This window comes from Ambystoma mexicanum, chromosome 9, assembly GCF_040938575.1.
Source record: "Ambystoma mexicanum isolate Mex_15411 chromosome 9, UKY_AmexF1_1, whole genome shotgun sequence".
NCBI lineage: Eukaryota > Metazoa > Chordata > Amphibia > Caudata > Ambystomatidae > Ambystoma > Ambystoma mexicanum.
This window is the reverse complement of record NC_090931.1, coordinates 294,142,610-294,169,205: the sequence shown is the minus strand read 5'-3', so window position 1 is coordinate 294,169,205 and position 26,596 is coordinate 294,142,610. Positions and strand designations below refer to the sequence as shown.

The following is a 26,596-nucleotide window of genomic DNA, read 5'->3' as shown; positions in this document are numbered from 1 at the left end:
TGGTTCATTTTCTTTATTGAATACAAGAGCAAACCAGGGAAGACCTGTGCAGTGGGGTCCGGAATTTGCGCAAATGGAGTTGTGTTTTTTTAGGGCATTTGTCCTCGGATCTTCCCATTCCCACCTCCCAGGCCCCACAACAACAAAAGCTTTAAAAAAAAATCACTCATTCCAGTGGCAAACAGTCACTCATAACCTCTGTATTTTTGAGTGCCCTCCACACCTCTTTTGGTACCTTTGTAGAGTCTTTGTAGAGTATTTCACGTCTTGGTTTGGATTTGTCAAGGCATTACGTTGGTTCAACTGCACTGCTGAAATACCTGGCACAACCACACCTGGTGCCTTTGGTCGTCTTGATGGGGGTCAGGCATTGCACTCTTTTGCTGATGTTGAACGCTGGCATCATCAAGCTTCCCTTCCCAGTTGATTAATTCTTCAAGGTTTGGAGTTGCAAGAGGGCCCCTCTCCACCATAGTATGATTCTGCTTAAAGTCTAATTTCTGGGGTCCTTCCCTCTTTCCTTTCCCCTTTACTCATTTCCTCCCTTTCTGATTATTACACCTCTCCTACTCCTCGTTCTCCTTAACTAACTCTTTCTATCCTCTCTCTGGCTTCCTGCTTGTTCTGTGCTTACCACTCTCTGGCCTCCTCAGCATTCAGCTATGCAACTCGTTCCTTCACCTCAACTCTCCATCTTTCTCTCCTTTGTATCTTCTCCGATTCCTCCTTTCCTGGTCATCCTTTCTCCTCTCTTCTTTCACTTGATCGATCCTTCCTTCCTTCCTTCACAAGCTCCTAACTCCTCACTCTTTGTACTCCTGACTAACAATACCGGTCAGGTCCAGCAGTGTGAACTTGATTCTAAGGTCTTCCATGTTCAATCCTCCAATCCCTTTACATATTGTGTGCTTTAATTTCCACGCAATCAATTGTTCCCTATATTACATACACTAGTATTGTCAAAGCCACGTGAATCATCTGGACACAGATACATTGAAGGATTTCTAGAAGTACTGCAAGTTTAAGAGTGAAATACAGTTCTAATCACAGTCATTGCACTTCAAATTACCATAGGTGTTAATGGGTCTACATGGGTAATTTAGCAATGGCTAACGGGTGTCATCTACTTCGTTTAATTGGGCAGTTGACCGCGATTCTGGAAGTCACAACATGAGTAGCGTTTAAAATGTATCACAGGTGCCAGGCAACTCACCTTGGAATATTATTTGGCAAACATTATGTGATAACAAATAATAATAATAATACCAACATGTCACCTTTAGATGCTCTATACACAAGATCATCTGACTATGCCTGCATTACTACTTACGATATTGCTTCCTCCCGATTCTCTCCCCAGGAGAAGCAGTGCCCAAACTGAGAATCTGCAAACTCATGCAGCCCTCCAGCTGCAGCAACGCTGAAATAGCCCCAGACGTTCTTATTGCTGCGGAAGTTCAGCTCTTGAACTGTCCCGGAACTGGGCTTAAAACCCTGAAAAACACAGAAAACAAATTGTAAATACTGGAATTGTTTGGATGTGCCTTCCGTGCTTGGCAGAGGAATTTGTGAAACTTTGTGTGGTGGTTGTTAATTTTATCTAATGCAGAAACCCGCCTTTCGAAAGGAATGCCACAGGATTATATAAGTGTAATAGTTATCCATCAATTACCAAAGCGAGAGATCCGGGACATCCATAAAAGAATCTTAATGAGGGAAGACTAACTAATCACTTATCCTCCCGTTACAAGTATTACAAACAAAAGCATCCAGAAATGAAAACAAATATGTCTGGTTCTGTACTGGAGATGCAAGCAGGCTTATCCTATAACACCAAAGACACGTAGTGGTCTGCAACGGCATGTCAGTGGTGAAGGCCCAAAAGTTCACTACAGTGAATCAATCCTTAATGCTGATCACAGTAGTGTCTGTTCATGCGCGGTGCAAAAAAAGGAAATAAATGAGTCGCCAGAGGATAACGGCATGTCTGAACTGCTGCATTGCTAGTCCCTCTATGCTGAAATCCATGCCATAACCCAGCAGTGCTGCAGAGACAGTGGCCACAGCATTACATTTAACACCACAGGGGATCAGCATAACTTTCCTTGGATGTTTCACTGTCTTACTTGGGATATGGTATATCTAGAACTAGATAGTATTGGAGTCAAGACCATTGGAGCAATAGCATTTCAGCTAAACCACTAATTACATGGAACCTTCAGTGTGAACATCAAACAATATGGTATGTGTGTATGATGTTTTCACAGTACCGACCCATGCCAATGCTGCATACCTGGAGACATACGTAGAAAATAGAGGTGTTTGGACACATGCATCCTAAGAAAGGTTCTGAATAATAAGAGTGTCAGGTTTACCTCATCTGGGTTTTCACTGGTAATCCGAGCAGCAATCACATGGCCCCGAGGGCAGGGCACATTGACCGAATTTTCAAATTCGATGGGAGAGTCTCCCCACGCAGGAACTCCATAAAGCATTCGGATATCTTTGATCCTGTGAAGAGGGATGCCCATAGAGATCTGGAGGAATAAGCAGAAAAGTGAACTTTCATCACTTTGTCCTTAAGACTATTTGTCTTGCATTTTGATCTTAGTGGTGGATTCAACGTAGAGGACAGAGATCTCATCCAGAATCGTTTCCATGAGCCACTCTGTCAGATTATCTTCACTTTTCACCTGTGGCCGATAATGGCATTGGAATACAAATCGTCTCTTAATTCCTGTGACATTATCCGCCCCACGCATGTCCGTGATCAAGAATGGCAGCCAACACATCCAGCATGGTGAATGTCTTACATAGAACCCCAACGAATTCTGCCTGCTTTATTGCCCAATATATATTCAGGCTGAAGTCATGAGGATCTCATCCTCCGACCACATCAAAATGTGCTGCATGAGGAGACTATCATTTTCGCTACACAGGTTGACTATGTTTTATCACGGCCAAGCCATTCTGCACGCTCTTCAAAAATTAGAAGCTTTGTTTCAATGGCATTGCAGGAGCAGTGAAGTTATCTTCTTCTAAAGTCATCTTGAGTTGGAAATAGCATGCAAATGCCAAACAGTGTACTTTGAAATGAATATTAACCAAGGGATGGAGAAAATGCATTTTGCCAGGAAAACAGAAAAGTTCCAACTGCAGAGAGAGAGCCTCCTTGGAGCTTTAGCCTAGATCATCTCCAAAGCCTGACACCACTGAAGACGGGAGATATGTTGAAAGCCTGCAAGGGTCTATTCACCAGATACTGCCCAGGATCAGAGCGCACAGAGGAAAGAACTGTAACTAGCCATGTAGGGTTACAACCCATTTCTTGGCAGGAGTCAGTGATCCAGAGAGAAGAAGCAGAAATACGTTGCAGGGCAACTCCTGGCTTGTGAGAAAGAATTGCTTCAATCTGATAGGCACCCTGGCAGGGGGAAGACCTTTCTGCTGCTAATACTCTTGATTATTCTATAAGGCAGAGAGGAATAGTACATTCTTGCTGGTACACATGTGGTACATCCACCTTCAGTAGCCGAGAATGTGACCCACAGTCACTGGGCAATTACATCTGATTAATAAAGCAACCCAGAGGGCGCTGTCAAGGAGAGTGGGGCACTCTCTCCGGGAAGCTTTACACTCCCTTTTTCACTGCTTTTGCTACTCTCCCACCCCGACACTTTTCCTAGCTATCACCTTTTGGTTAACCCAGATATGATAGGGCCTTCTGCCAATTCCTGTGTGAAACAAAACATTGTTAATTATGAACCCGAGTCTCCAGCATCCTGTTGATCTCACAACATCACACATCGTGTATTCTGTGTGCCAGCTACCCAAAATGAGAACACATTCTACACCTCCTTTTATCTAAAAGTGTTTAAGATCAATAATTGACATGGAATATAAACGGGGTGTTAAGGGAGAAATTCAAATGGCACAAAACCTCATATTTATAAATGACACACCCCACTTCCCTGCCCTCTCACACCACAGCCATTGTTCTTCCCATCACGTTTGTGGCAGGACTCACCTGGAGCTGGGCAGCCGGCAGGTTGACATCAGCCACCATTTCAGTACAGGGATGTTCAACTTGTAGTCTGGGGTTGAGTTCCAGGAAATAAAAGCTTCCATCCTGGCTGTAAAGGTACTCCACAGTACCAGCACTGACATAGCCCACCATCTTGGCAAGCTTCACCGCACACTAAAAGGTAAAAACACACAATTCAGCCATTAACCCACACTTATCTTTACAGAAGCTTTTCCTTAAAATCCATATATCAGAACAAAACCTTGCCATTGAACATCAAAAGTCCAAATGTATTTTTAAGAAAAAGCCACCATTTTGTTTCCCGTCCTAGATAAGCGAGGAACAAAACTTAAATACCTGCAGAATCAAAGATTTGATTAGCATAAACAGATGGTGGCCCTCGTTGGATGTATCCACCTTTTTCAGGTGATTTTATAACAAACCCCAATGCACAACCGGATTTGCACAGTACCTTAAAACAGAGAGGGGGCTGTAGCGGAGGCAGACGTTGCTGGTAGTTCCTGCAGGCTCACGGTTCCTGAAGCGACTCTCTGACTGATCAGAATAAGGAAGACTGATGGGTCCTGCACTACCCAGGGAAGAAACCAGCAGCAGTGTCAAACAACAAATAAAATGTGCGCTCCTTAAAACCCAAGCAGGGTCCGACCTTCCTGGCTATCCGGCCCATTGTAGCTCTGTACAGCGAATTCAACCAGAGGAAGGGTCCTGGCTTGTAGTTTGGGTGAACTGGTTGGTCCCACCAGCTCAAGGGAAGAAGTTTCCTGGAGGATATTCTCTGTCGTCGGATTTGGAGATTCGGACCTGCCGCAGGGCTTCACCGGGCGGTTCAGTCGTGGTAGGGGTCCTCTTCTTCCAGTTCCTCGTTGGTTCTTTCGTTCCAGTGGCGACTCTACTCTTCCAGTGCCAGAGACCTGCTTTTTATGCAGTTTTCCCCCATTCATACAGCCTGGCTGTCAATCATACAGCAGGGTGACTGGCCTGGCAAGGCCAGTCCCCTTAGCCAATCAGACAAGAGTACAACTTGGGTTACTACGGCAACCCATGGCAGTGGTCCGAAGATCCCTCCCTCACATCCTGCCTAGCTAGACTATCAGGCACCTTAAGGAGGGCTTCTGTGCAGAAGCACGCGAAAAGACAGCGAACAAAGGAATCATCCCCGGTTTGGCATGCAGAGAAAAACACGAGAAATACTTTAACAAAAAGAAATGGCGAATAAACCCAGCCGGAACCAAAATCAAATGGATCTGATCAAGCAGGTTTATTGAGGCTAATATAATAGCCTAAAACATTACCACGTTATATAAGATAAAATCGGTAGGAAAGTTAGCGTAGATACCACTGCCACCAGCCAAGTCTTAATGTTAAGGGAGCAATACAATGCTCCAAGAAGTACAGACAAAAAGGGATAAGAGTTAACCCTTTTCAATACTCCATGTAAGATGGGGTGTACTGGGTCTGTGGTTTAAAGTGACTATATAAAGTTAATGTCAACTTTACCTGTTTCTGGGGGACAGTAGTCAGCCCCAGAAAAATTGAGTCAGTGGGAAGTTTCAAAAACAACCCTGTGTCACTGCACTGAAGGTACTGTGTAACACACACAAAAAGTGGTGCACATGGAGTAGGTGAGGCCCCAGTGCCCAAGATCACACAAACAGTAGAATTACACATAGCAAAACACATGTAAGAGTCTGAAAAAAGGCTCACACTCTTACCAGGTGAAAAAAATAAATCCTAGAAATCCAGCAAAGCTGCTGGCGGACTCTTTAGGTAAGGGAAATCAACCATTTATGAGAATTCTCCCTAACAGCAGTTTCCTCTGTATTTTTACTAATCAGAGTCACCTTCAAGAGATCCATAGCAACGTCATAGTGTGGACCTTTGTTAGCAACCAGAAGCACTCTCTGCCCTCCCCCCCTCCATGTCTATTAATGTCTATTAATACAGTGATTAGTGCATCTGGTAATTTCACTTGCCCATGACTATGATCATCGACAAATGTCTACTAGTAAACAAAGGTGTGGTTACTGACGTTTCAGGCTTAAAACTCAGTGTGCTTAGGTGTGTATAAACAGACCATGCTGGAAATTAGGGCTCACTAACATACTTATTGATAACCGTTTTTTTCATTCCTCCAATTAAGTACAACGTTGCTTCTTTCCAAGGCACAAAAGAAATGCTTCAAATGTTTGAGAAACTCTATATAGAACACTTACATGTAACAATATATTTTTTTAATACAAGTATTGAAGGTAATTTAATTTCTTTGAAACCTTTTCAGCCTTGTATTTTTGTGAATTTGTTTTACTTTTAAAGTGATAAATCTCAAAATCTATATTACTTATTAACGGAAAGAAGACCTGAAGAATCGCTTGTTCGAGAAGCACATATAGGTTTTGATTCAATGTGTTCGGTATTGACTACACCTATATTCTGCAAGTACTGTGCAAGGGTGTAGAAGTAGAAGAATGACACACAGGAGGCATGTTTTAGCTATAGAATGTTATTAGTGAGAAAATAAAAGAGAAATCCCTGTGTGACACTAGTTCTAAGAGGGGGTTCCCTGCCTCAACTAAATACTAAGAAATCTGTCAAGATGTTAGTCTAAAGCAAAGAGTGCCCAGTTCTGTGTCCAAAACCTATTTCCAACTGTTACACTATAAACTCAAGGAAAAGGGGTGGTCTTCTTGGTCTAGAAGAATGGCTCCCTTCTTCTGGACGACAGCTGAAAGATTGCCTCTGGGTGATGCAAATGAAATATTCTAGTGGAGATTATGGAGACCAAACCCTGTATCTGGTCAGATCACTCTACTATCTTTTTCCAGACCTTTTGACCTTTTGCAAACAAAAATTGGATCTCCCACATGCCCCACTTAAGAAAATACATGCCATACATTTTAAAAAGGTATCCAAAATGGACCTGATGAATGTAATCGCCTCAGTAAAGGATCATACTTCTGATGGAGAAAAACCGCAGCACCTAATTAACACCTCTGAGCAAACTCTGACCAAAATGCTAAACCAGGTTTCCCCTATGAAGAATTCCATCGTGAGAAATAAAACCTATCACACCGACTGGTTTACTAAAGATGCAAATAAAGCAAGCGAGCAAAGAGGCAGGATGAAGGCCTCTGGATGAAGATGAAATCTGACCTCTATAGAAAAGCCTGGAATGAACTTAAGAAAACCTAAAAATGTCTAAGAGAATCAAATATCTAGGGCTAATAACTGAGTTATCTAGCAAATGGAAAAATGTTTGGCCCATTTCTCACTCGATTCATAAATTCCTCCTTTAGACATGAAGAGGTTCCCAGAAGTATAAAGCGAGTTATGGTCACAGCTCTAATCAAAAAAGTGGGGAAGACCCCAATGATATATCCAATCTTAGACCGATCAAAACACTCTTCTTGGTATCAGGTAATATTATCCCCAATAATATTGCCATATATATGGTCATGGGATATTATTAGGGGGGGTCATTTATGGGGTTATTAGGAGCGGGGGTGTCCCCCGCTCCATTAAAAATTGTATGGGGGTTGCAGGGGTGTCCCCCGCAGGCTCCATGGCTTAATATAGCCGCAGAAATATGGCGATATCTTTGAATGGCGATATGTTTGCGGGGATATTAACACATGGAACCCTCTTTATTTCTAGATAAAGTCACTATGAAACAATTTCAAGATTATTTGGAACACCAGAATGTTCTTTATCGAAAACAGTTAGGCTTTAGGCCCCACCATAGTACGGAAAGCACGCCTGTGGACCTACACATTATGGACTCAGGACAATGTGGCCTGCTGGTCCTTTTGGACTTGTTGGCTGCTTTCGATTTAATGGATCATTTAATGGATCATGACACCCTAATGGCAACCTTGGAAAAACAGGACAGTGTTCTCCAAGTGTTGTAAAGTGGATCAACGCATTCTTGTCCAAAAGTCTCAGCTGCTCATTGGGGAGAGGCACTGTCAGATAACGCTCCAATTACCTTTGGAGTGCCCCAGGGGGCATGTTTGTCCCCTGCACTCTTCAACCTTTATATCAAGCCTTTGTGCGGTCTACTGGAGGATTTGAATATACGCTTTACCAACTATGCTGATGATACTCGGCTCTTGCTGAGATTGGATGGAAACTACAAACAGGACTGAGATTAAATGACATTTTTAAATTTTAAAACAGTGGATGGTGGAACACTGGATATGTCTGAATGATGCAAAATCAGAGTTGTTGCTGTTCGGCTCTTCCCCCCACAGATCCAAATTAGATCATAGATACACCAAATTCATGCCTGATGGATGTGTGATTAAAACAAAGACTAAAGCTAAAGCTTTTGGCACAGTCCTGGATTGTAATGTTAGCACAGATGCCCAAGTGAATAACATCACTCATAATACACAATACTACCTGAAACGTCTCAGAACAATGAGACCACTGATCTCTGAAACAAATTGTGAATCACTCGCTAGGGCCTCCATTCTCTTAAGAATGGATTATTGTAATGCCCTATTGGGAGGCGTGTCCAAGTAGAATTGCACGCCCTACAAATGGTTCAAAACAATGTTGTGCACATTATAAAACAAGTACCCTGTGGCAAACAAATTACTTCACATCAAAGGTGTCTTCACTGGCTCCCTGTAAAGGCCAGAATCCAATTTAAAACAGCTGTTTTAGGAACTTCCCGAGAATACCTAAAGAAAAGAATTAACTATTTATAAACCCACTAAAACACTGTGTTCAAGTGTCAGGCATGGGAATTTGCGTACAGGTTTTCATGCACCTTCAGCAGCTGGACAAAGTAAACAAAAGAAAGCGCTGGGACAGCGGCATTGGGTTGCCAGAAACACGATCCGCGGCAGAGCCTGGAGGTTGCCATGGAAGCTTAGTGACAGGTTGCTAAGGAGGGGTAACGTTCGTGCACGATCACGACATTGATCAGGTGATCTTGGGTATTTAGCCCCTCCTCCTTAGTTGCTCAGCGCTTCTGATTGAGCATTTTTGGCGTTCTGTTTCTTGTCTCATAGTTCTACGATCTTTTCTCGTGTTTTGACCCGGATTGTACTTGTTTTGGCTTTGGATTACCCTACTGTTTTGGCAAATTTTCCTCATAGTTTTTCATGGTTCCTGGATCCCTGGCTTCTGTGACCGGATTTTGTTTTTTGCTTTCTCCTTGACTGTTGTTCGGCGACCGCTAGGTATATTTGGACTCGGACCGGTTTAAGGATTTCTCTTTTGCATTTTGAATTCACGTCTCTTGTGCTCTGGTATCTGGGACAGCCTCCGCTGCATCGTGGGACAGCCTCCGCTGCTCCGTGGGACAGCCTCCGCTACTCCGAGGGACAGCCTCCGCTACTCCGAGGGACAGCCTCCGCTGCACCGCGGGACAGCCGCTACTGCAACGTGGGTATTCGAACCCTTGGTAGAACTGTTCCCCGCACCGTGGGAGTACTGTTTGTTATCACGGATTGCTGAAGGTGGCTCCTGTCATCCATTCATTCTACGGATTCCCTCATGGATATTCCCTGGTAAGGAAATTCTTGTGTTAAAGTTCACCTAGTTCAGTATCCTTATTCTCTCAGGCACATAGCATTACTTATAGTGAATATTGTTTGTTTGTAGAACTTTTCTGGGCTTTTTCTTAAACTGACCCTGGTAGTACTTACCTACTGTTCAGTTCTCTCAGGTTAGTGTATTGAGTTTTAGATTAGAATCGTTATTTTCAACCATCAGTCTTTTGGTACTAATTGTGTTATTTCCTCCTACAGCCACATGGTCTCGGTGGGATATCCATTCTTTCAACTAATTGATTCCTTTGCGCTGTGTATTTCTTACATACAAAGGGGTACATTGGTGGGAAGAATTCTTCTTCTACACTATGGGTCAAACTTGTGAAGAGGAATTCTGACATAATCAGAAGCCATCTTTAACATGGACCCCAACGAGACCCTGGCTACCTTGCTTCAGTTAGTGGCATATTTAAGATCCGATATGGCCCATGCTCACGCTACTACAGAACAACAAATCCTCGAATTACAAACCGCCATTCAGCCATCACCACCAGTGGCTCCGGCGATGCCCAATGTGCCTGTTGTTGAACCTGCACAGGCAGAAGCTGGCCCGGTATACATTACCTCAAGTTTCCGTTGGCTCCCCCAGAAAGGTTCCATGGGGATCCCAAGCAGTACAGGACATTTTTGAATCAATGTCGTTTACATTTTCTATGTCGACCAGGTTCTTTTCCTGATTCCGCTACCAAAGCGGCTTTTTTACTGTCGCATCTTGGAGGTACTGCCGCAGCTTGGGCTAACCCTCTTTTGGAAGAGGGTAGCCCATTATTGTTTGATTGTGATGTGTTAATTGAAGCAATGGGTAAAGTGTTTGATACCCGATAAAAGTCTCAAGTTATGGAACTGGAATTGTTAAATCTACAACAAGGGGATTTGACTCTTCTGGCATATCTAGCCAAATTTAATCAATTGGCTGCAGAAACTGGATGGCCGGATGATAAGAAGGCGTCATTCTAGAAAGGATTATCAGACTCGTTGAAGGATACTCTTGCTTTAGTACCGGTAGTTCCGGTTACTTTTCCAGAGTTATTGGAATTAATCCTTCAGATCGATGCCCGTAAGGCTGCCAGGAAAGGGGAAAAACGTGGTGCTACACCTGTAATCCAGGTAAACCCCACACCCGTTGCGGGTACCCCTGAACCCATGCAAATCGGAGCCGCTACACGGGGTCCTCTTTCTCAAGAGGAGAGAGATCATCGTAGGAAGAACAATTTGTGTTTCTATTGTGGTTCTTCTGAACAACTGTTAAAAGAATGTACCAAGAAACCCAATAGGAGACAGGGAAACTCGAAAGCTCGACAATAAGAGGAGTCCGATTGTCGAGTACCAATGTTTCTATGGACTCCGATCTCAACCGACCTATTTCCTTACAAGTGAGATTTAGGATGTCTCAAGACCAGGTCGTCCAGGCCAGTGCTATTCTGGATTCCGGAAATTACATCGATACTCAATATGCTAAGACATTAGGTGTATCAACTATTGAAAAGACAAACCCGGTTGTAGTTAATGCTGTTGATGGTTCCACTTTGATATCTGGTCTGGTGGTACAACAAACGGAGGATTTGGTGATGGAGACACTTCAGGGTCATTCAGAGCGCATTTATTTCGATTTGATCTCTGCGCCCCAGTTCAAGCTTATATTAGGTATTCCATGGCTCAAGCTGAACAATCCTTCGATTGACTGGCACACTGGCAGTATTGAATTCCTATCTGAGTACTGTGAATCCAGGGTTTGGAGGGGAAGGTTTCAACTTGCAATCCATGTCATCTGTTATTGGATACTGCAGTCACGATTGGGGTGGTCATGGCCGTCGAATTACCGACTGAGTATTCTGATTTCAGCGATGTGCTTGATGAAGGTGGGGGTACTGTGTTACCTCCTCACAGACAGTACGACTGTCCCATTGATTTGGTCCCTGGGGCCAAGATTCCTTCTGGAAGAATTTACTCTTTAACCCACAAGGAGGATGTCATTCTGAAGGAATACATTGATCAATCTCTAAAATCAGGTTTCATAGTCCCATCTCGTTCTCCGGCAGCCTCCCCTTTGTTTTTTGTACCTAAGAAAGAAGGGGAGCTCTGTCCATGTATTGATTATCGTGCCCGCAATTCCATTACGGTATGTAATCAGTACCCCATACCACTGATTTCTGTACTCTTGGACCAACTAGGGTCATCCGTGATATTTACCAAATTGGACCTTCGAGGGGCTTATAATCTGGTAAGGATCCGTAGCGGAGACAAGTGGAAAACGGCCTTTAAGACCAATTACGGATTATTCGAATATAGAGTCATGCCATTTGGGCTCTGCAACGCGCCCGCTACTTTCCAGTACTTCATTAACGACGTTTTCCATGATATGATGGACCAGTTTCTTGTGGTGTATTTGGATGACATATTAATTTATTCTGCATCTTACGAATTACATGTACAACATGTTACGAGGGTTCTACAAAGGCTTCGTGACAATCATTTATATGCGAAGTTAGAGAAGTGCATTTTTCATGCATCCGAGGTAGAATTTTTGGGCTATGAGATTACTTGTAAAGGAGTACAAATGAGTCAGTCTAAGGTTCAAGTAGTTCTGGACTGGCCAATCCCTACCTCCTTGAAAGCCTTACAATCATTTTTGTGGTTCTCTAATTTCTACAGAAGGTTCATTAAAGATTTCTCTTCTCTGGTCGCCCCCTTGACCGCTTTAACAAGCAATAAAACGCCTTTTTCTTGGAATGATGACTGTAACAAAGCCTTTCAACATCTTAAATCCGCTTTCACCAGCGCACCTGTTCTTCAACACCCTAATCCGAAGTTACCGTTTGTGGTAGAGGCGGATGCTTCAGACATAGCCTTAGGGGCGATTTTGTCTCAGGAATGTCCGGAAACTAAGGGGTTACATCCGGTGGCCTTTCACTCTAGAAAACTTACCTCTTATGAAAGGAATTACACTATCACAGAGAGAGAGGGGGTTGCCACATATCAAGGGGTTATTGTTTCTTCCGGATAGTGGTAATAGGAAGAAGGCTATTCAATGGTGCCATGATTCACGTTTAGCAGCACATCCCGGCAGTAGGAAGACTCTTGACCTCTTGCAGCGCTGGTGTTGGTGGCCGTCGATATCTAAGGACGTTGCTGAATACATTTCCCATTGCTATGTCTGTGCTCAATGTAAAGCTCCTTATGTTAAACCGGTTGGACTCTTGCAATCCATGCCCGTTCCTGAGTATCCTTGGTATATGATCTCGACGGACTTTGTGGTTGATTTACCTCCGGTATCAGGTTTTGACACTGTCTTGGTAATCATTGATTACTTCACCAAATTGGCGTTGTTTGTGCCTTGTCAAGGTCTACCATCTGCCCCGAGTCTGGCGGATTTGTTTCTGAAGAACGTTTTTCGCCTCTTCGGTCTTCCCTGCGTCATCATCTCGGATAGGGGTTCACAGTTTACTTCACATTTCTGGAAGTCACTTACTGCCTCTTTTGGAATTGATGAAAGATATTCCAGTTCGTATCATCCCCAAACGGATGGACAAACTGAACGCCTCAATTCCACCATGGAACAATATCTAAGGTGCCTTATTCATCAATATCAGGATTCCTGGCTTTCACTGCTTCCTATGGCCGAATTTGCCTATAACAATTCTTTACATTCTTCTACACGTTCTTCCCCATTTTTTGCCATGTTCGGTAGTCATCCTTGGTCTTTGCCTGTTGCTCCTGTTCTGCCCACACGCCAGCCGGCGGCTTCTTCTTGCATTAAGAACCTTGCTACAATCCATGATCAGGTGAAGAAACACCTGGTTGTTGCACAAGAAAACGCCAAGCGCTTTGCTGATGCCCACCGGTCCCCGGCTCCTCAGTATACTGTGGGAAATAAGGTTTGGCTATCTACAAGAAATCTGCATATTCCTGGCAGGAGAGCTCTCCTTCCGCGTTACGTAGGACCATATGATATCACTGCAATAATCAACCCCGTAGTGGTTCGGCTGTCTCTTCCCGCTAAATGGAGGATACATCCCGTTTTTCATGTATCTCTAATCAACCTTTTCTACCCGGAACCACTCTTCCTGCTCGCCCTCCTTCCATCACAGTGCAAGGGGAGGAGGAGTATGAGGTCCATAAAGTTCTGGATACTAAGGTTTCTAGAGGTACCAGGATGTATTACGTGGATTGGAAGGGTTATGGACCGGAAGAAAGAACCTGGTAACCAGTACAGCACTTTCATGCTCCTCGCTTGATCTCGGAGTTCTGGGCCTCAAGGAGACGGAGTCTATCTTTAGGGGAGGGTACTGTCAGGCATGGGAATTTGCGTACAGGTTTTCGTTCACCTTCAGCAGCTGGACAAAGTAAACAAAAGAAAGCGCTGGGACGGCGGCATTGGGTTGCCAGAAACGCGATCCGCGGCAGAGCCTGGAGGTTGCCATGGAAGCTTAGTGACACGTTGCTAAGGAGGGGTAACGTTCGTGCACGATCACGACATTGATCAGGTGATCTTGGGTATTTAGCCCCTCCTCCTTAGTTGCTCAGCGCTTCTGATTGAGCATTTTTGGTGTTCTGTTTCTTGTCTCATAGTTCTCCGATCTTTTCTCGTGTTTTGACCCGGATTGTACTTGTTTTGGCTTTGGATTACCCTACTGTTTTGGCGAATTTTACTCATAGTTTTTCATGGTTCCTGGATCCCTGGCTTCTGTGACCTGATTTTGTTTTTTGCTTTCTCCTTGATTGTTGTTCGGCGACCGCTAGGTATATTTGAACTCGGACCGGTTTAAGGATTTCTCTTTTGGATTTTGAATTCACGTCTTGTGTGCTCTGGTATCTGGGACAGCCTCCGCTGCATCGTGGGACAGCCTCCGCTGCTCCGTGGGACAGCCTCTGCTGCACCGCGGGACAGCCTCCGCTGCTCCGCGGGACAGCCTCCGCTGCTCCGCGGGACAGCCTCCGCTGCTCCGTGGGACAGCCTCCGCTGCACCGCGGGTATTCGAACCCTTGGTAGAACTGTTCCCCGCACCGTGGGAGTACTGTTTGTTATCGCGGATTGCTGAAGGTGGCTCCTGTCATCCATTCATTCTACGGATTCCCGCATGGATATTCCCTGGTAAGGAAATTCTTGTGTTAAAGTTCACCTAGTTCAGTATCCTTATTCTCTCAGGCACATAGCATTACTTATAGTGAATATTGTTTGTTTGCAGAACTTTTCTGGGCTTTTTCTTAACCTGAGCTTGGTAGTACTTACCTACTGTTCAGTTCTCTCAGGTTAGTGTATTGAGTTTTAGATCAGAATCGTGATTTTCAACCATCAGTCTTTTGGTACTAATTGTGTTATTTCCTCCTACAGCCACGTGGTCTCAGTGGGATATCCATTCTTTCAACTAATTGATTCCTTTGCACTGTGTATTTCTTACATACAAAGGGGTACATTGGTGGGAAGAATTCTTCTCCACTACGGGTCAAACTTGTGAAGAGGAATTCTGACATCAAGTAACACTATGTTGCTAAACTGTCAGCGCCCTAAACGGATGAAAGCAAATGGGAAATCGTTTCCATAAGTAGCATCCTCCATTTGGAACACCCTTCCGATGAATCGACGCCTGGATTGCAACTTCTCCTCATTTCGGAAGGGCATGAAAACACACCTGTTCGAATAGCTGCTCGTCATGTTTTCTAATGGACATATGTGCTTGAGTCTTGTGTAAATCGTATTGTCCTGTGCGTCTCCGTGTGTCCACGCCCTGATGCCTGTCAGGCTTTTGGGGTGTAATAAAAACATATCAAATAAAATAAAAAATGCGCTTCTCAAAGGATACAAACCAAAAGTCTCAAAATATTCCTTGGATTGTGGTTCCAGCAAAGCACCTAGAACAAAATGTCTTGTTTCGTCACAGTGTAAGGGGGACGGCTCCCTCCCCTTGACCTTTCTCAGGTTTCTCAGTGGTTTTCCCAATGCCGGGACAAGTGTCTTTCTTCTCTGACCTTTATCAAACTTTTCACAATGCCAAGAGAATGACTCCCTCCTCCTGACTCCTTTAACTGTGTACATCAACATCAGGGGGTATGTCTCCTTTCCCCTGGACTTTCTTATAATGCTCCCAGTGTTCACTGTGTTCACAACCCACCTGGTTCACTACCCTGCCACGTACTGTGACTATGATGATGATTTTGGAGACATTTCATTATTGGATGTGGGTCCCAGACCCTTCTTAGCTCTTCTCGTTTTTCAATAATTACACCCGGTTCACTATCCTGCCAGGTATTCATTTTGTCAGATCCCAGACCCCCTTGTATTGGTTTCTTTCTCTCGGGTCCCAGGCCTCCTTGTATTGGTTTCTTTCACTCAGGTCCCAGACCCCTTTGGTATTGTTTTATTTCTCTCTCCTGTGGTCTAGGCAGCCCCGGTCTCCAAGTCTATGAAACAAAATGTTTCTTTGCCTTACTCTTATTCGTGTAGGCACGTTTGCTCAAAAAACACAAACAAGTACAATATGGTTGGCATAAACAGTACAATCCAAACAAAACAGCAAGTATAACAGTGTAGTGTACAAAGCCGTAATTTAAATTAGAAGACGGTTTTGCGGAACAAACTATCCAAAGACCACTACTACAATTCTGAACTGAAGCTCTTAACTAAATTCCAGAGTTCCTATCAAGGTGTACTTAATATATGTCCTTTATCTTGACCTCATAAGTGTCAATTGCCAGGCAAACAAGTGACCAATTCTTGGGTCTAAGTCAGGGAATATGTCACTGGGTTTATTTAATGGACTATTCGGCACTGGTGTGCTTTGTCCTTTGAGGTTTCGGCTTTGCGATGGATGAGCCTTCTTCCGCATGGGACACAGACAAGAGACACAATGAGTGGCATGGAAGAAGGCTCATCCATCCCAAAGAATTGGTCACTTCTAGTAGTGGTCTTTGGATAGTTTGTTCGGAAAAACCGCCTTCGAATGTAAATGACGGCTTTGTACACTACACTATGTTATACTTGTTTTGTTTGGATTGTACTGTTTATGCCAACCATATTGCACTTGTTTGTATTTTTTTTAAAAATTTGCCCTTTGGTTTCTTTGTTTGTTTGTCTGAATCTAGTAATTAAAAAAAAGATAAAAAGAATATAAATATGACATACCAGCATTATCACACATTAATAAATGGTAAAATAGTTTCTGCAGAATTGGAAATGTTTTTTGGAAGATTAAATTGGCAAATGCGTTTCCAGCTCTGTTGTGGACGAGATAGGGCAGATTGATACTTGCTCTAGAATCAGAAAAAAATCAAGAAATTACCAGATAGCCTACACGAATAAGAGTAAGGCAAAGAAAAATATCAGTGGCAGGACGCCTTTTGTTTCATAGTTTCCCAGCTCTTGGTCCTCCCACTATTAGGGCTGTCCCTCTAGTTACTCCTGGTCTCCAAGTCGGCCAGGGACTGCCATGAAGAAGATGACTGTTGATGTCACTCCTTATTGGCTGCGATCCCAGACCCATGTCTCACTATGGTATGGTCCCTTCAGCATTCCCAGCAAGGCTCACGGTCTCCCAACCCTCCTCTGGTTGCTCGCCGGTCACCCTCAGCTGCTTTTGGGGCTCTCGCCCCCATTCAGGTACCTCCTTCTCCCTCCAAGCTCTGCGGCGGCTCCACAGCAGCTTCCTGCTTTCGGGCAGTACGTTCCATGCGGACCACACGCTCCAGCTCTCTAGAAGCAGCTGATGATTCCTCCTCCTGCTTCCAGGCATGGCCCAACCCCGGCGGACCTCTCAGGGATGTCTCTGCCTGACAGGTAAGTGTTCCGTCTTCAACTGCTATGTTTGGCTTCTGATCAGGGGCTTCGCAACTCCCGGTTCCTCCAGGGAGGATCTCTTTCCGTGTTTGAATTTCCCTCTTCTATCTTAGTTGTACCCTGGCCAATAGGAAATCTGTCAAGACTAGACTGCTCAGTATGGTTTGTAGAGGTGCTCGTTATGCTTCTGCTTGTCTTCCCCATCAAAGTTCTGATCTTGAGGACACCCACTGAATCAGTTGGTCTCTTCCTCATCTCAGTACATAAGGGATATAGGTCCCTTGAGGAGCCCACATTCTTAATTGTCCCAGTACTTCTGACCTTACTGGTTTTAAGGAAACAGATTGGAACACTAGGGATGGTGTTGTAGGGGATTGATTAGGAAGGTGGGTTAAGGTAACGTGGACCGTAAGCGGCTTCCCTCCACATGATATCCACCCACTGAGTACCACCCCCAGTGGGACTATTGTGTAGTGGTCTCACCTCCCAGGCCTCATGGGAAGGGGCTCCCTCTAGGGGAGAACTGAAATCCAGAGATTTGTCACAACTGCCACACTTACGTAAATACACAAATGAGATGTGTTTAATGTATAAAGCAATAGTATGCCCACCAAACCCCTCTAGTGGACTAGTACTGCACTCTTCCATGGAAGAACCGGGCAGTGCAGCCACTCATTTATTTATTAAGGAGTTGAATATATGCCTCAAATACAAGAACCTTTAAGAAAAGTGATGGAAGTTACAACATATTATTACAGATGGGTTGTGTTGAAAAGCTTTCCAATTTATTCTGAGATTATTTAAATGCAGCTCTTTTGTACAGGTGTTTGACAGTTGGAAATTACCCCCACCTCAAGTCTTCTTAAACATTGCATGCTATATAAACTGAATCTCCTACAAAAATTAACTGAATTTAGATTTTCATTACTAACAATCTTATTATGTGGATGGTGGTGAAGACAAGCACTGCTTTATTATGTTCATATGTGCACACACAGGTGTTGGTTATATATTTTCTATTTGGTCTTGCAACATTGATGATACATTTCTATGTTTTTCCCTTTTATGTTAAGATCGCTTCAAATGAAGCAAAGTAAAGTAACAGAAATGTGTAAGAATTCCTGGTATTCTATGTTGCTTACTCTGAAATTGCTCAACTGGCTCCCAATCAATTCCCAAGTAATCTTCAGGTTCTTCTGTGTCCTAGTACTGATGCAACCCATCAACACAATACATTGCTTCAACCATGGATGCTCCCAGGGCTTACCAACCCAAACCTATCCCAAATCCACCAAAAAAGCTGCAGCTCGAAAAGAGGTAGAAACTATCCTGGATACCAGACTACAGAAGTCCCTGCGTTTTACTATATGCGCACAGACTAATCATCTGACTTTCATAAGAAACCCAATCCCACCTTTCTGAATACCTTGCATCCATTTGTCTTCAGAGAAGCATCTTGTGGCAATGCAGATCAGGCAGCTGTGCTATGCAAGTGTATTCATCAATATGTACATTTTCTTATTTAAATGTCTTACTCTTCATGTCTTGGGGAATTTCCTCTTGGAAGCATTATGCCTTTGAGAATGATCAGGAATGGCTCTGAAGTTGGCCCCAGAGTACACTGGAGAAGCACTGTAACGTTTTTGACTTCAATTTCAATTTGCAACTATGTGTTGAATGTTACTTTTTGTTATTGAAATCAAATGTAAGGCGCTGATGAATACTGTCAAAACATGCTCTATGCCCACTTGCATCCCAAGCCAACCCAGATAATTGCTACTCATACCCAGAACCATTTACATCTTACCTAAAATCTATTACATGATCCGATTCTGTCAGAGATTATGAAAATAAACAAAATGCTAGGGTAATGAGGTAATATTCTATTGCAGTACCCTTAATACTTAGAATTCAATGCATTGCCTTGACATGCCATTGGGAATTAAAGCTCACCTGCTCCATTTGTTCAAACACCGAAGAAGTGGCGATGGTGGCCGGTGCCTCCTCTATGATTTTCTGATGTCGACGCTGGACAGAACAGTCACGGCCAAACAGGGAGATGGCGTTGCCGTATTGGTCAGCGAGGATCTGGACTTCCAAGTGGCGAGACTGCTTGGCCAATCTCATTACAAAGATTGGGGACCCAGGAACCTCAGCCTGAACCTGCAGAACAAAAATGACATTAATGTATGAATAATGTGCAGTTTTTAATACAACACAGTTTCATAGCACTAGACAAGTGAAAGATGGGACATTATATTAAGTGGTTCTATCACCTGTCTAGCTCAGTTTTTACAAGTATGTACTTTTTATGAACAAGGTCAGTATGTAAAAATAGCATATATATATATATATATATATACTGTGCATGCCAGAAATGGTATATCGGCAGCACGAAGTGTAAGTTGAAAATTCGCATACAACAGCATGTGCGTGCCATTTTACATAATGATGCGAACTACCCAATGGCAAACATTTCTATGAATGCCACAACAATGCAATAGACAGTTTCAGATTCTTTGGAGTACACAAAATAGAGATGGGCCCGCGGGGAGGCGACAAGGATAAGCTGCTCAGACAAAAAGAAACTCGGTGTATACTTGACTTCGAAAGCAAACAGCCCAACAGGCATAACATTGACGAAGAATTGTATACCTTTCTGGGTTGCTAAAAAATGCTCATGTTCCCCATCCAATAACTAATTATGACACAGAAAAACCTAGACAGTAACTATGTGTGTCCATGAAATAAGTTTTAATTTATTCACCGTAGGTCTCTGATGTTGATTTGGTAATTGTGAATAATGGACGAAGACAAATGAAAAAATAAGTGGTTGTTTCAATGTTTTTTTAACTTACATCTTTTATGGGTTATTTGTGATTGCTTTTAGTACAATTGTTGTGAATGAAATATAATTTCAACAAAATTCTCATGAGGGTTAGATGGGAATAGATCAGGGGTAGGATGTCACACTCATATTTAAATGGGTTGTAGATCTACACATTGTGGCCAGTGTTGATAAATAGCCAAAACATGCTGGGGTGTTCTTTATAAAAACCTATGCTGTGATTAGCTGATGGGGTACATTTTGAGATGATGGGGCTAACGAAATGAAATATTGGAGAAACCTTGATAATTCAGATTTGCACTATACACCTTATTGAACATTTTTTGCATTGCTCTGGGCATTAAGAAAAATTGATAAAACATTAAGTATTTTAATGAGACACCTACACAAATACCCAGGTATAATGGGACTGTGGTATATACAATTGGAGAAATCCTGATCATTTAGATTGGGACTTGGCACCCTATTCCGAACTGAATACGCTACTATTACTCTTGTCATTGTAGATTTAAGAGCAAACACTGTTAACGCATTTAGCACTTTATAGAGGCATTCTATGTAAAGAGTTTGGTTGGGTTCCAGATAATTACCACAACCACAACACACACTATGTGATTGGAATTGTACAAGGTGCACACAGCAAGGATTTTCTATATAAAGCCTCATCAACCACAACATACATTTTGTGATTGGAATTGTTCAAGGTACATACTGCGAGGATTTTCCCTATATATAGCCTTATCATAATATGTGGAACTAAAGGGTTAAGGATGAGCATTAGGCATCCAACGTGATAGAACTGTTGTACGTGTTACTAGAGAAACCCTGATTTTTAGGATGTACATTTGGTATTTTATTTTTAGAATGTAATATGTTGTTATTGCACTCGTCACTTTAAATTCAAGAGTTAATGCTGCTAATGCACTAAGCACTTTAAAGAGGTTGACGATGAAGATCTATATTTGGCACCTTGTTTTTGGAATATAATATGCTGCTATTGCACATGTCACCTTAAAATGAAGAGTTAATGCAGCTAACGCACTAAGCACTTTAGAAAGGCATTTCACATAAAAAAATTCCAAATGGGTTCCAAAAGACCAGCACAATTACAACAATCCGCACCATGCGGGCGGGCGTATTTGTTCTATGACTCAAACAGTAATGACATTCCACCATATATGGAGGCTAATAAGTCACATTGCAAATGCATGTAATACCAGGATCTAAGCATGATAGTGCGAAAATTACAAATGTAAACCTATAGCATTTTTATTCAAAAGCACACTAGGCTAAGATGGCCGACATATGCTTTGAGTGTTTGGTAAAAGGTAAAACTGGTCCTTCTACCATTGCTGTTGAAACTCTTTCTCCTCACCCGCACTCTCTGCCTTCCCCTCATGTTTTAAAATGTTTCTATGACAATGAGGCAAATCGTTGTGAGCAAACGGCGAGGTAGCCGCGGAACGCGTGAACGTCTCAGCACTAGGAGTGCTGCATTTAGGAGGACCTAGATATTTTGGTCTTTTTGCTATTGGGGAACGGATTTCCATGGTTTTTAAATGTTACGTATTTTCCCTGCAATATAAATAAAGGAAGAAACTGAAGAAAACATTGGTGTGGACCCGGACTTTTCTTCCCTTTTTTCAAACTTGGATGGGCCATTAAGAAACTGTGGAGAGTGGAGCTCGAATTCTCTACCTATAAGGTAGAATCGCCAACAAAATATATGTACATATATATATATATCTCACTAAGGATGTTTGTTCAGAAATAGGACTGGTCATGCACGCAATGCAGCTCTGTACATAAATATGCGTGCACACCACCCTATGTGCACAGCTTAGCATCCAGCACCCAGAAGCAAGAGCACAGAAAGAAACAAAGTACTTAGGAGGTGTGGGCACTTGGTACCTGGAGAAGAGCACAGCAAGGAGTATGACACCTAGAAATCCAGGTGTGCAGAGCATTTGAAAGTGAAGGGCAAGCGACAGGAACCAGAGGTGAAGAGGGGGGACTTGGACAGGTGTGGAGCAGGTTGACAGAACAAGGAGAAGGACAACAAATAGGGAAACCAGAGAGGTGCACCCAGAGCGAGGAGCGGGGAGGTGGACTACTGCAGAGTACCTGAAACCAAGAGAAGGTGGGGCATGGAAATTAGCTGTTCAAGTGGACAGGGCAGGAAGGCGAAAGACAGAAAGGAGGGAAACCGGTGCTTGACCTTGAAATGAGCATGGCATCCAGAATACTGAACATACACAGTGATGAAAGGGAGGTGGAAAGGCACAGAGCACTTGGAAGAAATGATGAAGCAAGATACAGGCAACAGATTCAAAATAAAACGCTTATTAACTTAAATGTCAGGATGGAAAAAGCCCTAACTTGCCCAATGCCACAGTGGAATTTCCCTACCTAAATGAAACTAAGGAAAGTCAGAGTCAAAGAGTTCAACTTAAAAGTCTGTCTATGTCCAAAACCTTTCCTTGCCCTCACAACTAAATCTATACAATGTGTAAAGAAATCAGCAACCAAAAGAAACAGTGTTCAACATAAAGTTCTGAGCTTCTTCCAGCTCGCAGTTTTCTTTCAGCTCCCTTCCCCAAGTGTAAAACAGTTCCACAAAAAGTCTCAAAATTACCTTTCTTAGGTTCCAGGTGATAAAGTTTTAGACAAACCTATGGGTTCCCTCCCCCAAGCTCCAAGTAACACAGTTCAAACACAAAAGAGGGGTCTTGAGGCTCCTTCCCCAAGTCAACAAACGTAGTTCCTCAAGTCTCAGGGTTCCCTTCCCCAAGACTATCATTTCATCATCCCAGGTGTCCTTGCCTTCTTATGACTGTCACACTTGCACCCCTTTTCCATAATCTGTTTTCATGTTGGCATCTTGACTGTATAGGGTTTAACTTCAGGGTTTCAGTTAATTCTGTTTTATTTTGATTTCAATGTATATCCATGCTGTTTGAAACTTGTTTAGCTCAATCTTTAAAGTTCCATTCAATTTGGAGTTCAACACTCAGTGATTTTGCTTAATTCTAAAGTTCTGTTCACTTGGGAATCCAACATCCAATAGTTTTGGTTAATTGTTAAGTTGTTATTCTGTTCGGTATTCAATGGGCATTGGTTTGGCTGGAGATTTGATTCCCCTTCAACCCGATGTTCAATAATCATTTGTTTTATTTCAAGTGAAATATCCAGCATTCTGAGACTTTCGAAAACATTCTTCCTGAGACACGCAACCACTCTGATACAATTTATTCTTCAACAATGGAAATGTTCAGGCATTCGCGCACCAGTTTTCTCATCTGACAAATTCACCAGTCGCTTTGATAGCTTTCCCAGCAGCGCTCAGTACACATACTTCTGCAGTCAGGGGTCCAACTGCTGACCCTCAGACACTCCTGTGTCGGCTTCTTGACACAGGGGGATGAGCACTTCTGATACAAGGGAGAGGGACAGCCACGCCACACGGCTGTCTTCTCTTCCCTCAGACCGCTCCACGGAGCCCCAGCTCCCACGCCACCCTTCCTGAGACCACCTCTCTGCAATCCTCAGCATCTCGGCCTGCTGCACACGGCGGACCAACCCACAGCAGTTTCCAACAGTGGCTCGCCTCTCCTCAAACAAGGTTCTTTGCTGATCGCACAGGCCTCCCTGCTGCTCCTCTCTGAGGTGCCTTCTGCTTCTCATTGTATACACCTGCAACCCTTTAACAGGTTGCAGGTGTGCTTTTCCCAGTTAGACTTGCCTGACCATGATTAAGGGGACATGCTTGACCTTCACAACACTTTTCAGGCATTTTCTTCGTTCCAGTACTACAGTGGTGAAATGGCATAGTGTTCATTCCTCTGAGCTGCAGCTTCCTCGTCTCAGTACTCAAGTGTCACATGAGGGGAAATGAGGGGAGCTGACTTACAATAACCCATAAAGGTCAGGGAAAGGTTAGGTTGGTCAATAGGGAAAGGGGGATACCATGTCTTGCCTGCGGGCACCCCACTCCTAATCCCAAATGACTCTCTACCCAGGTGATCTACCCTTGCTTCTACGCCTCCAGGGTCCGGATAAACGAGCCATGGCCTTTCCCATGCCACCTCAGAAGAGAATCCAGAGGATTTAGGAGTGAAGATACCCCCAGGTTTCTCACAGCACCCAGAACCCGGAGAAGGACTTGGGATACAGAGGATAACTGTGCAGGTAGATCAAAGGATGAGGACAGATGTTGGTCTCAGCCCCACTCCTTTACTTCTCTGATCCTGCTGGATGCTCCTGGCTCCTCCTGCCTCAAGTCCCTGTCTGAGTAAACACAGACCACCAGAAACTTCTGACACTGGCAGACAGGGTTCCTTGCTGTGTGGACTCCAGATTTACTGTTGCCACCTTCACCCTCTCTTTCACCACCACCACCCGTTATATCCCTTGTCCTCTTCTTTACCTTTTCCCAACAACCTGTCTTCCCACTCTTGATTCAAACCTCCTCTTTTAACCTTTCTCAGCCACTCCTGCTGAGCTTTGCAAACCCTGTCCACTACCACGATCCACTCACTAACCTCCTCCTGAAGTCTTCCACTTCCTCCCGATCTCTTCCACAAGCCTCTTGCACTTTCCTGCTAACTGTTGTTTTCTGCCAACCTCCTGTTGTTCACCTAACTAGCGAAAGAAAAGTAGCAAGTAGCTGTAGCGATCGTTAAAAAAAAAAAAAAAAGACTAGAGTGACGGGTGACGATTGACAGTTCTCGTCACTTCTCCCACTTGGGGGAGGCCTTCCCTGTGAGGCTAGGGAGGTGAGCCTGCTACGCAGCATTCCCCCTGAGGGTGGTGGTAAGCAGGACCTCATGGGGAGAGACTCCCCTCTTGGGCACAAGGTCTACCGTTCCGTGAACAAACTCCTTGATCCACTTTCCTTTGAGCCTATCAGAACCTCAGAAAACCAACCTGAACAGACCACTGTTTGCAACTGTAACGCAACTTCCAATACTCAAACAAAACTCAAATCCACTGTCCACTGAGAAGAGGAAGAGTGAAGAGTATGAAGAGTGCTAACAAGTTGGAACCCAACTATACTGTGAAGAAGAAGAGTGGAAGTGTTATGACAACAAGATTATCCTCACAGGAATACAATTAACTCTTACCTGAATTAGTTGCCTCAGTCAGATGCAGATGGGGAGCCTTCCAAACCCCCATACTGACCTCTTGTAGGCCTACAACACAGAGCTCGGCGTGGAATCTGGGAAACCCTCCTGGGGAAGAAAACCCAACAAGATACCAAGTTCGGATCTTGCACGGATGTCCCAGTGGAAGCGGCTCGAAGGAAAAAGACTCTTCTTGAGAAGATGAGAGAAAAGTTTTGAAATGGTTAAAGCACCCCAGAAGGGATGGCGCAATATCAAGACATGCAACAGTCAATTTCCTCCAAAAGAATAGGAGTGTATTCAAGTTCTGTGCAAGTGAATATAGATATCTACTAGTAAACGAGGGAAGGGTGCCAAGGGAGGGCTGAGATAGCCATGAGCAGTGCAGGTGAACGGAGCACTGTGACAGGTAAGTTTTGATAGGGTTTGGAACAGACAAAACACTATGGAGAGAAAGGAGTTTAGAAGCATATACTCAGCGACAGAGGACCGGGTGCCTGTTACACATAGCGCAAGAGTGCCAAAGTAAATGAACACCATGTGAATGCCCTGGGAAAGGAGCGCAAGTGTTCCGAGGGTAGGAAGCACAGATGAAGCGGACAGGAATTAATAACACAGCACAAGTGTAAAGTATAATATAAACCCTGCGCACGTGTCTGAAATGTTAATAAACACTACAAGAAACGTAGAACAGTGTGCAAGTGTTCAGAATGAATGAAACGCTGCGCCGGCGTTCAAGGATATTGAATGGAGCGAACTCCAGAGGACAGAGATGCAAACCACGTGTGTCTAGGAAAACAAACAGTATCAGAATTGGGGAACGAGTTGCGCAGGAAGTTGTAATGGATTCCTGAAGTCCCACGACATAGAAATCACAGAAAAGGGGGGGCGCTGTTGCGCTCGGCGAAGATGGCCGCCTTCTGATCAGCTCCGAGCCGCGAGGCGCTCCTTGTGCTGAAATCCTCTGGTTTGCCTCGGCGTTTCAAACAATCAACCGACGGAGGGGAAAGCTGGTGTGACTGGGCTTCTGCTGGTCTCGTCCCGTCTCCCGGACCTCTTTTACCGCGGAGCTGCGGGCCTCCGCGGGTGAGGCGGGAGCGAGTGCTTCCTCCGACCCCCTTCGGGGTTCCGGAGGATCGCGGCCGTGTCCCGCGGCTTGCGGCCTTCCGTGGGGGGAGGGGCGTCCTTCCCGCCCTGCGCGACCGCTCTCTACTGCCTCACGGGAGAGCGGCTGACCGGCGCTGCGGCCTG

The 26,596-nt window shown here is 44.0% G+C and overlaps 1 protein-coding gene across 3 annotated transcripts in view; it reads right to left on the bottom strand.

Moving 5' to 3' along the window:
• The window catches only part of ACACA (acetyl-CoA carboxylase alpha), a 1,281,346-nt gene that overhangs the window by 979,203 nt on the left and 275,547 nt on the right, over positions 1-26,596 (bottom strand). For all 3 annotated transcript variants that reach the window (XM_069614682.1, XM_069614683.1, XM_069614684.1), the window contains 4 exons: positions 19,328-19,537; positions 4,028-4,198; positions 2,376-2,537; positions 1,331-1,494 (listed from right to left, as the gene is read on the bottom strand). In XM_069614682.1, coding sequence (XP_069470783.1) covers positions 1,331-1,494; positions 2,376-2,537; positions 4,028-4,198; positions 19,328-19,537 — 707 coding nt within the window. The remainder of the gene's footprint in view (positions 1-1,330; positions 1,495-2,375; positions 2,538-4,027; positions 4,199-19,327; positions 19,538-26,596) is intronic.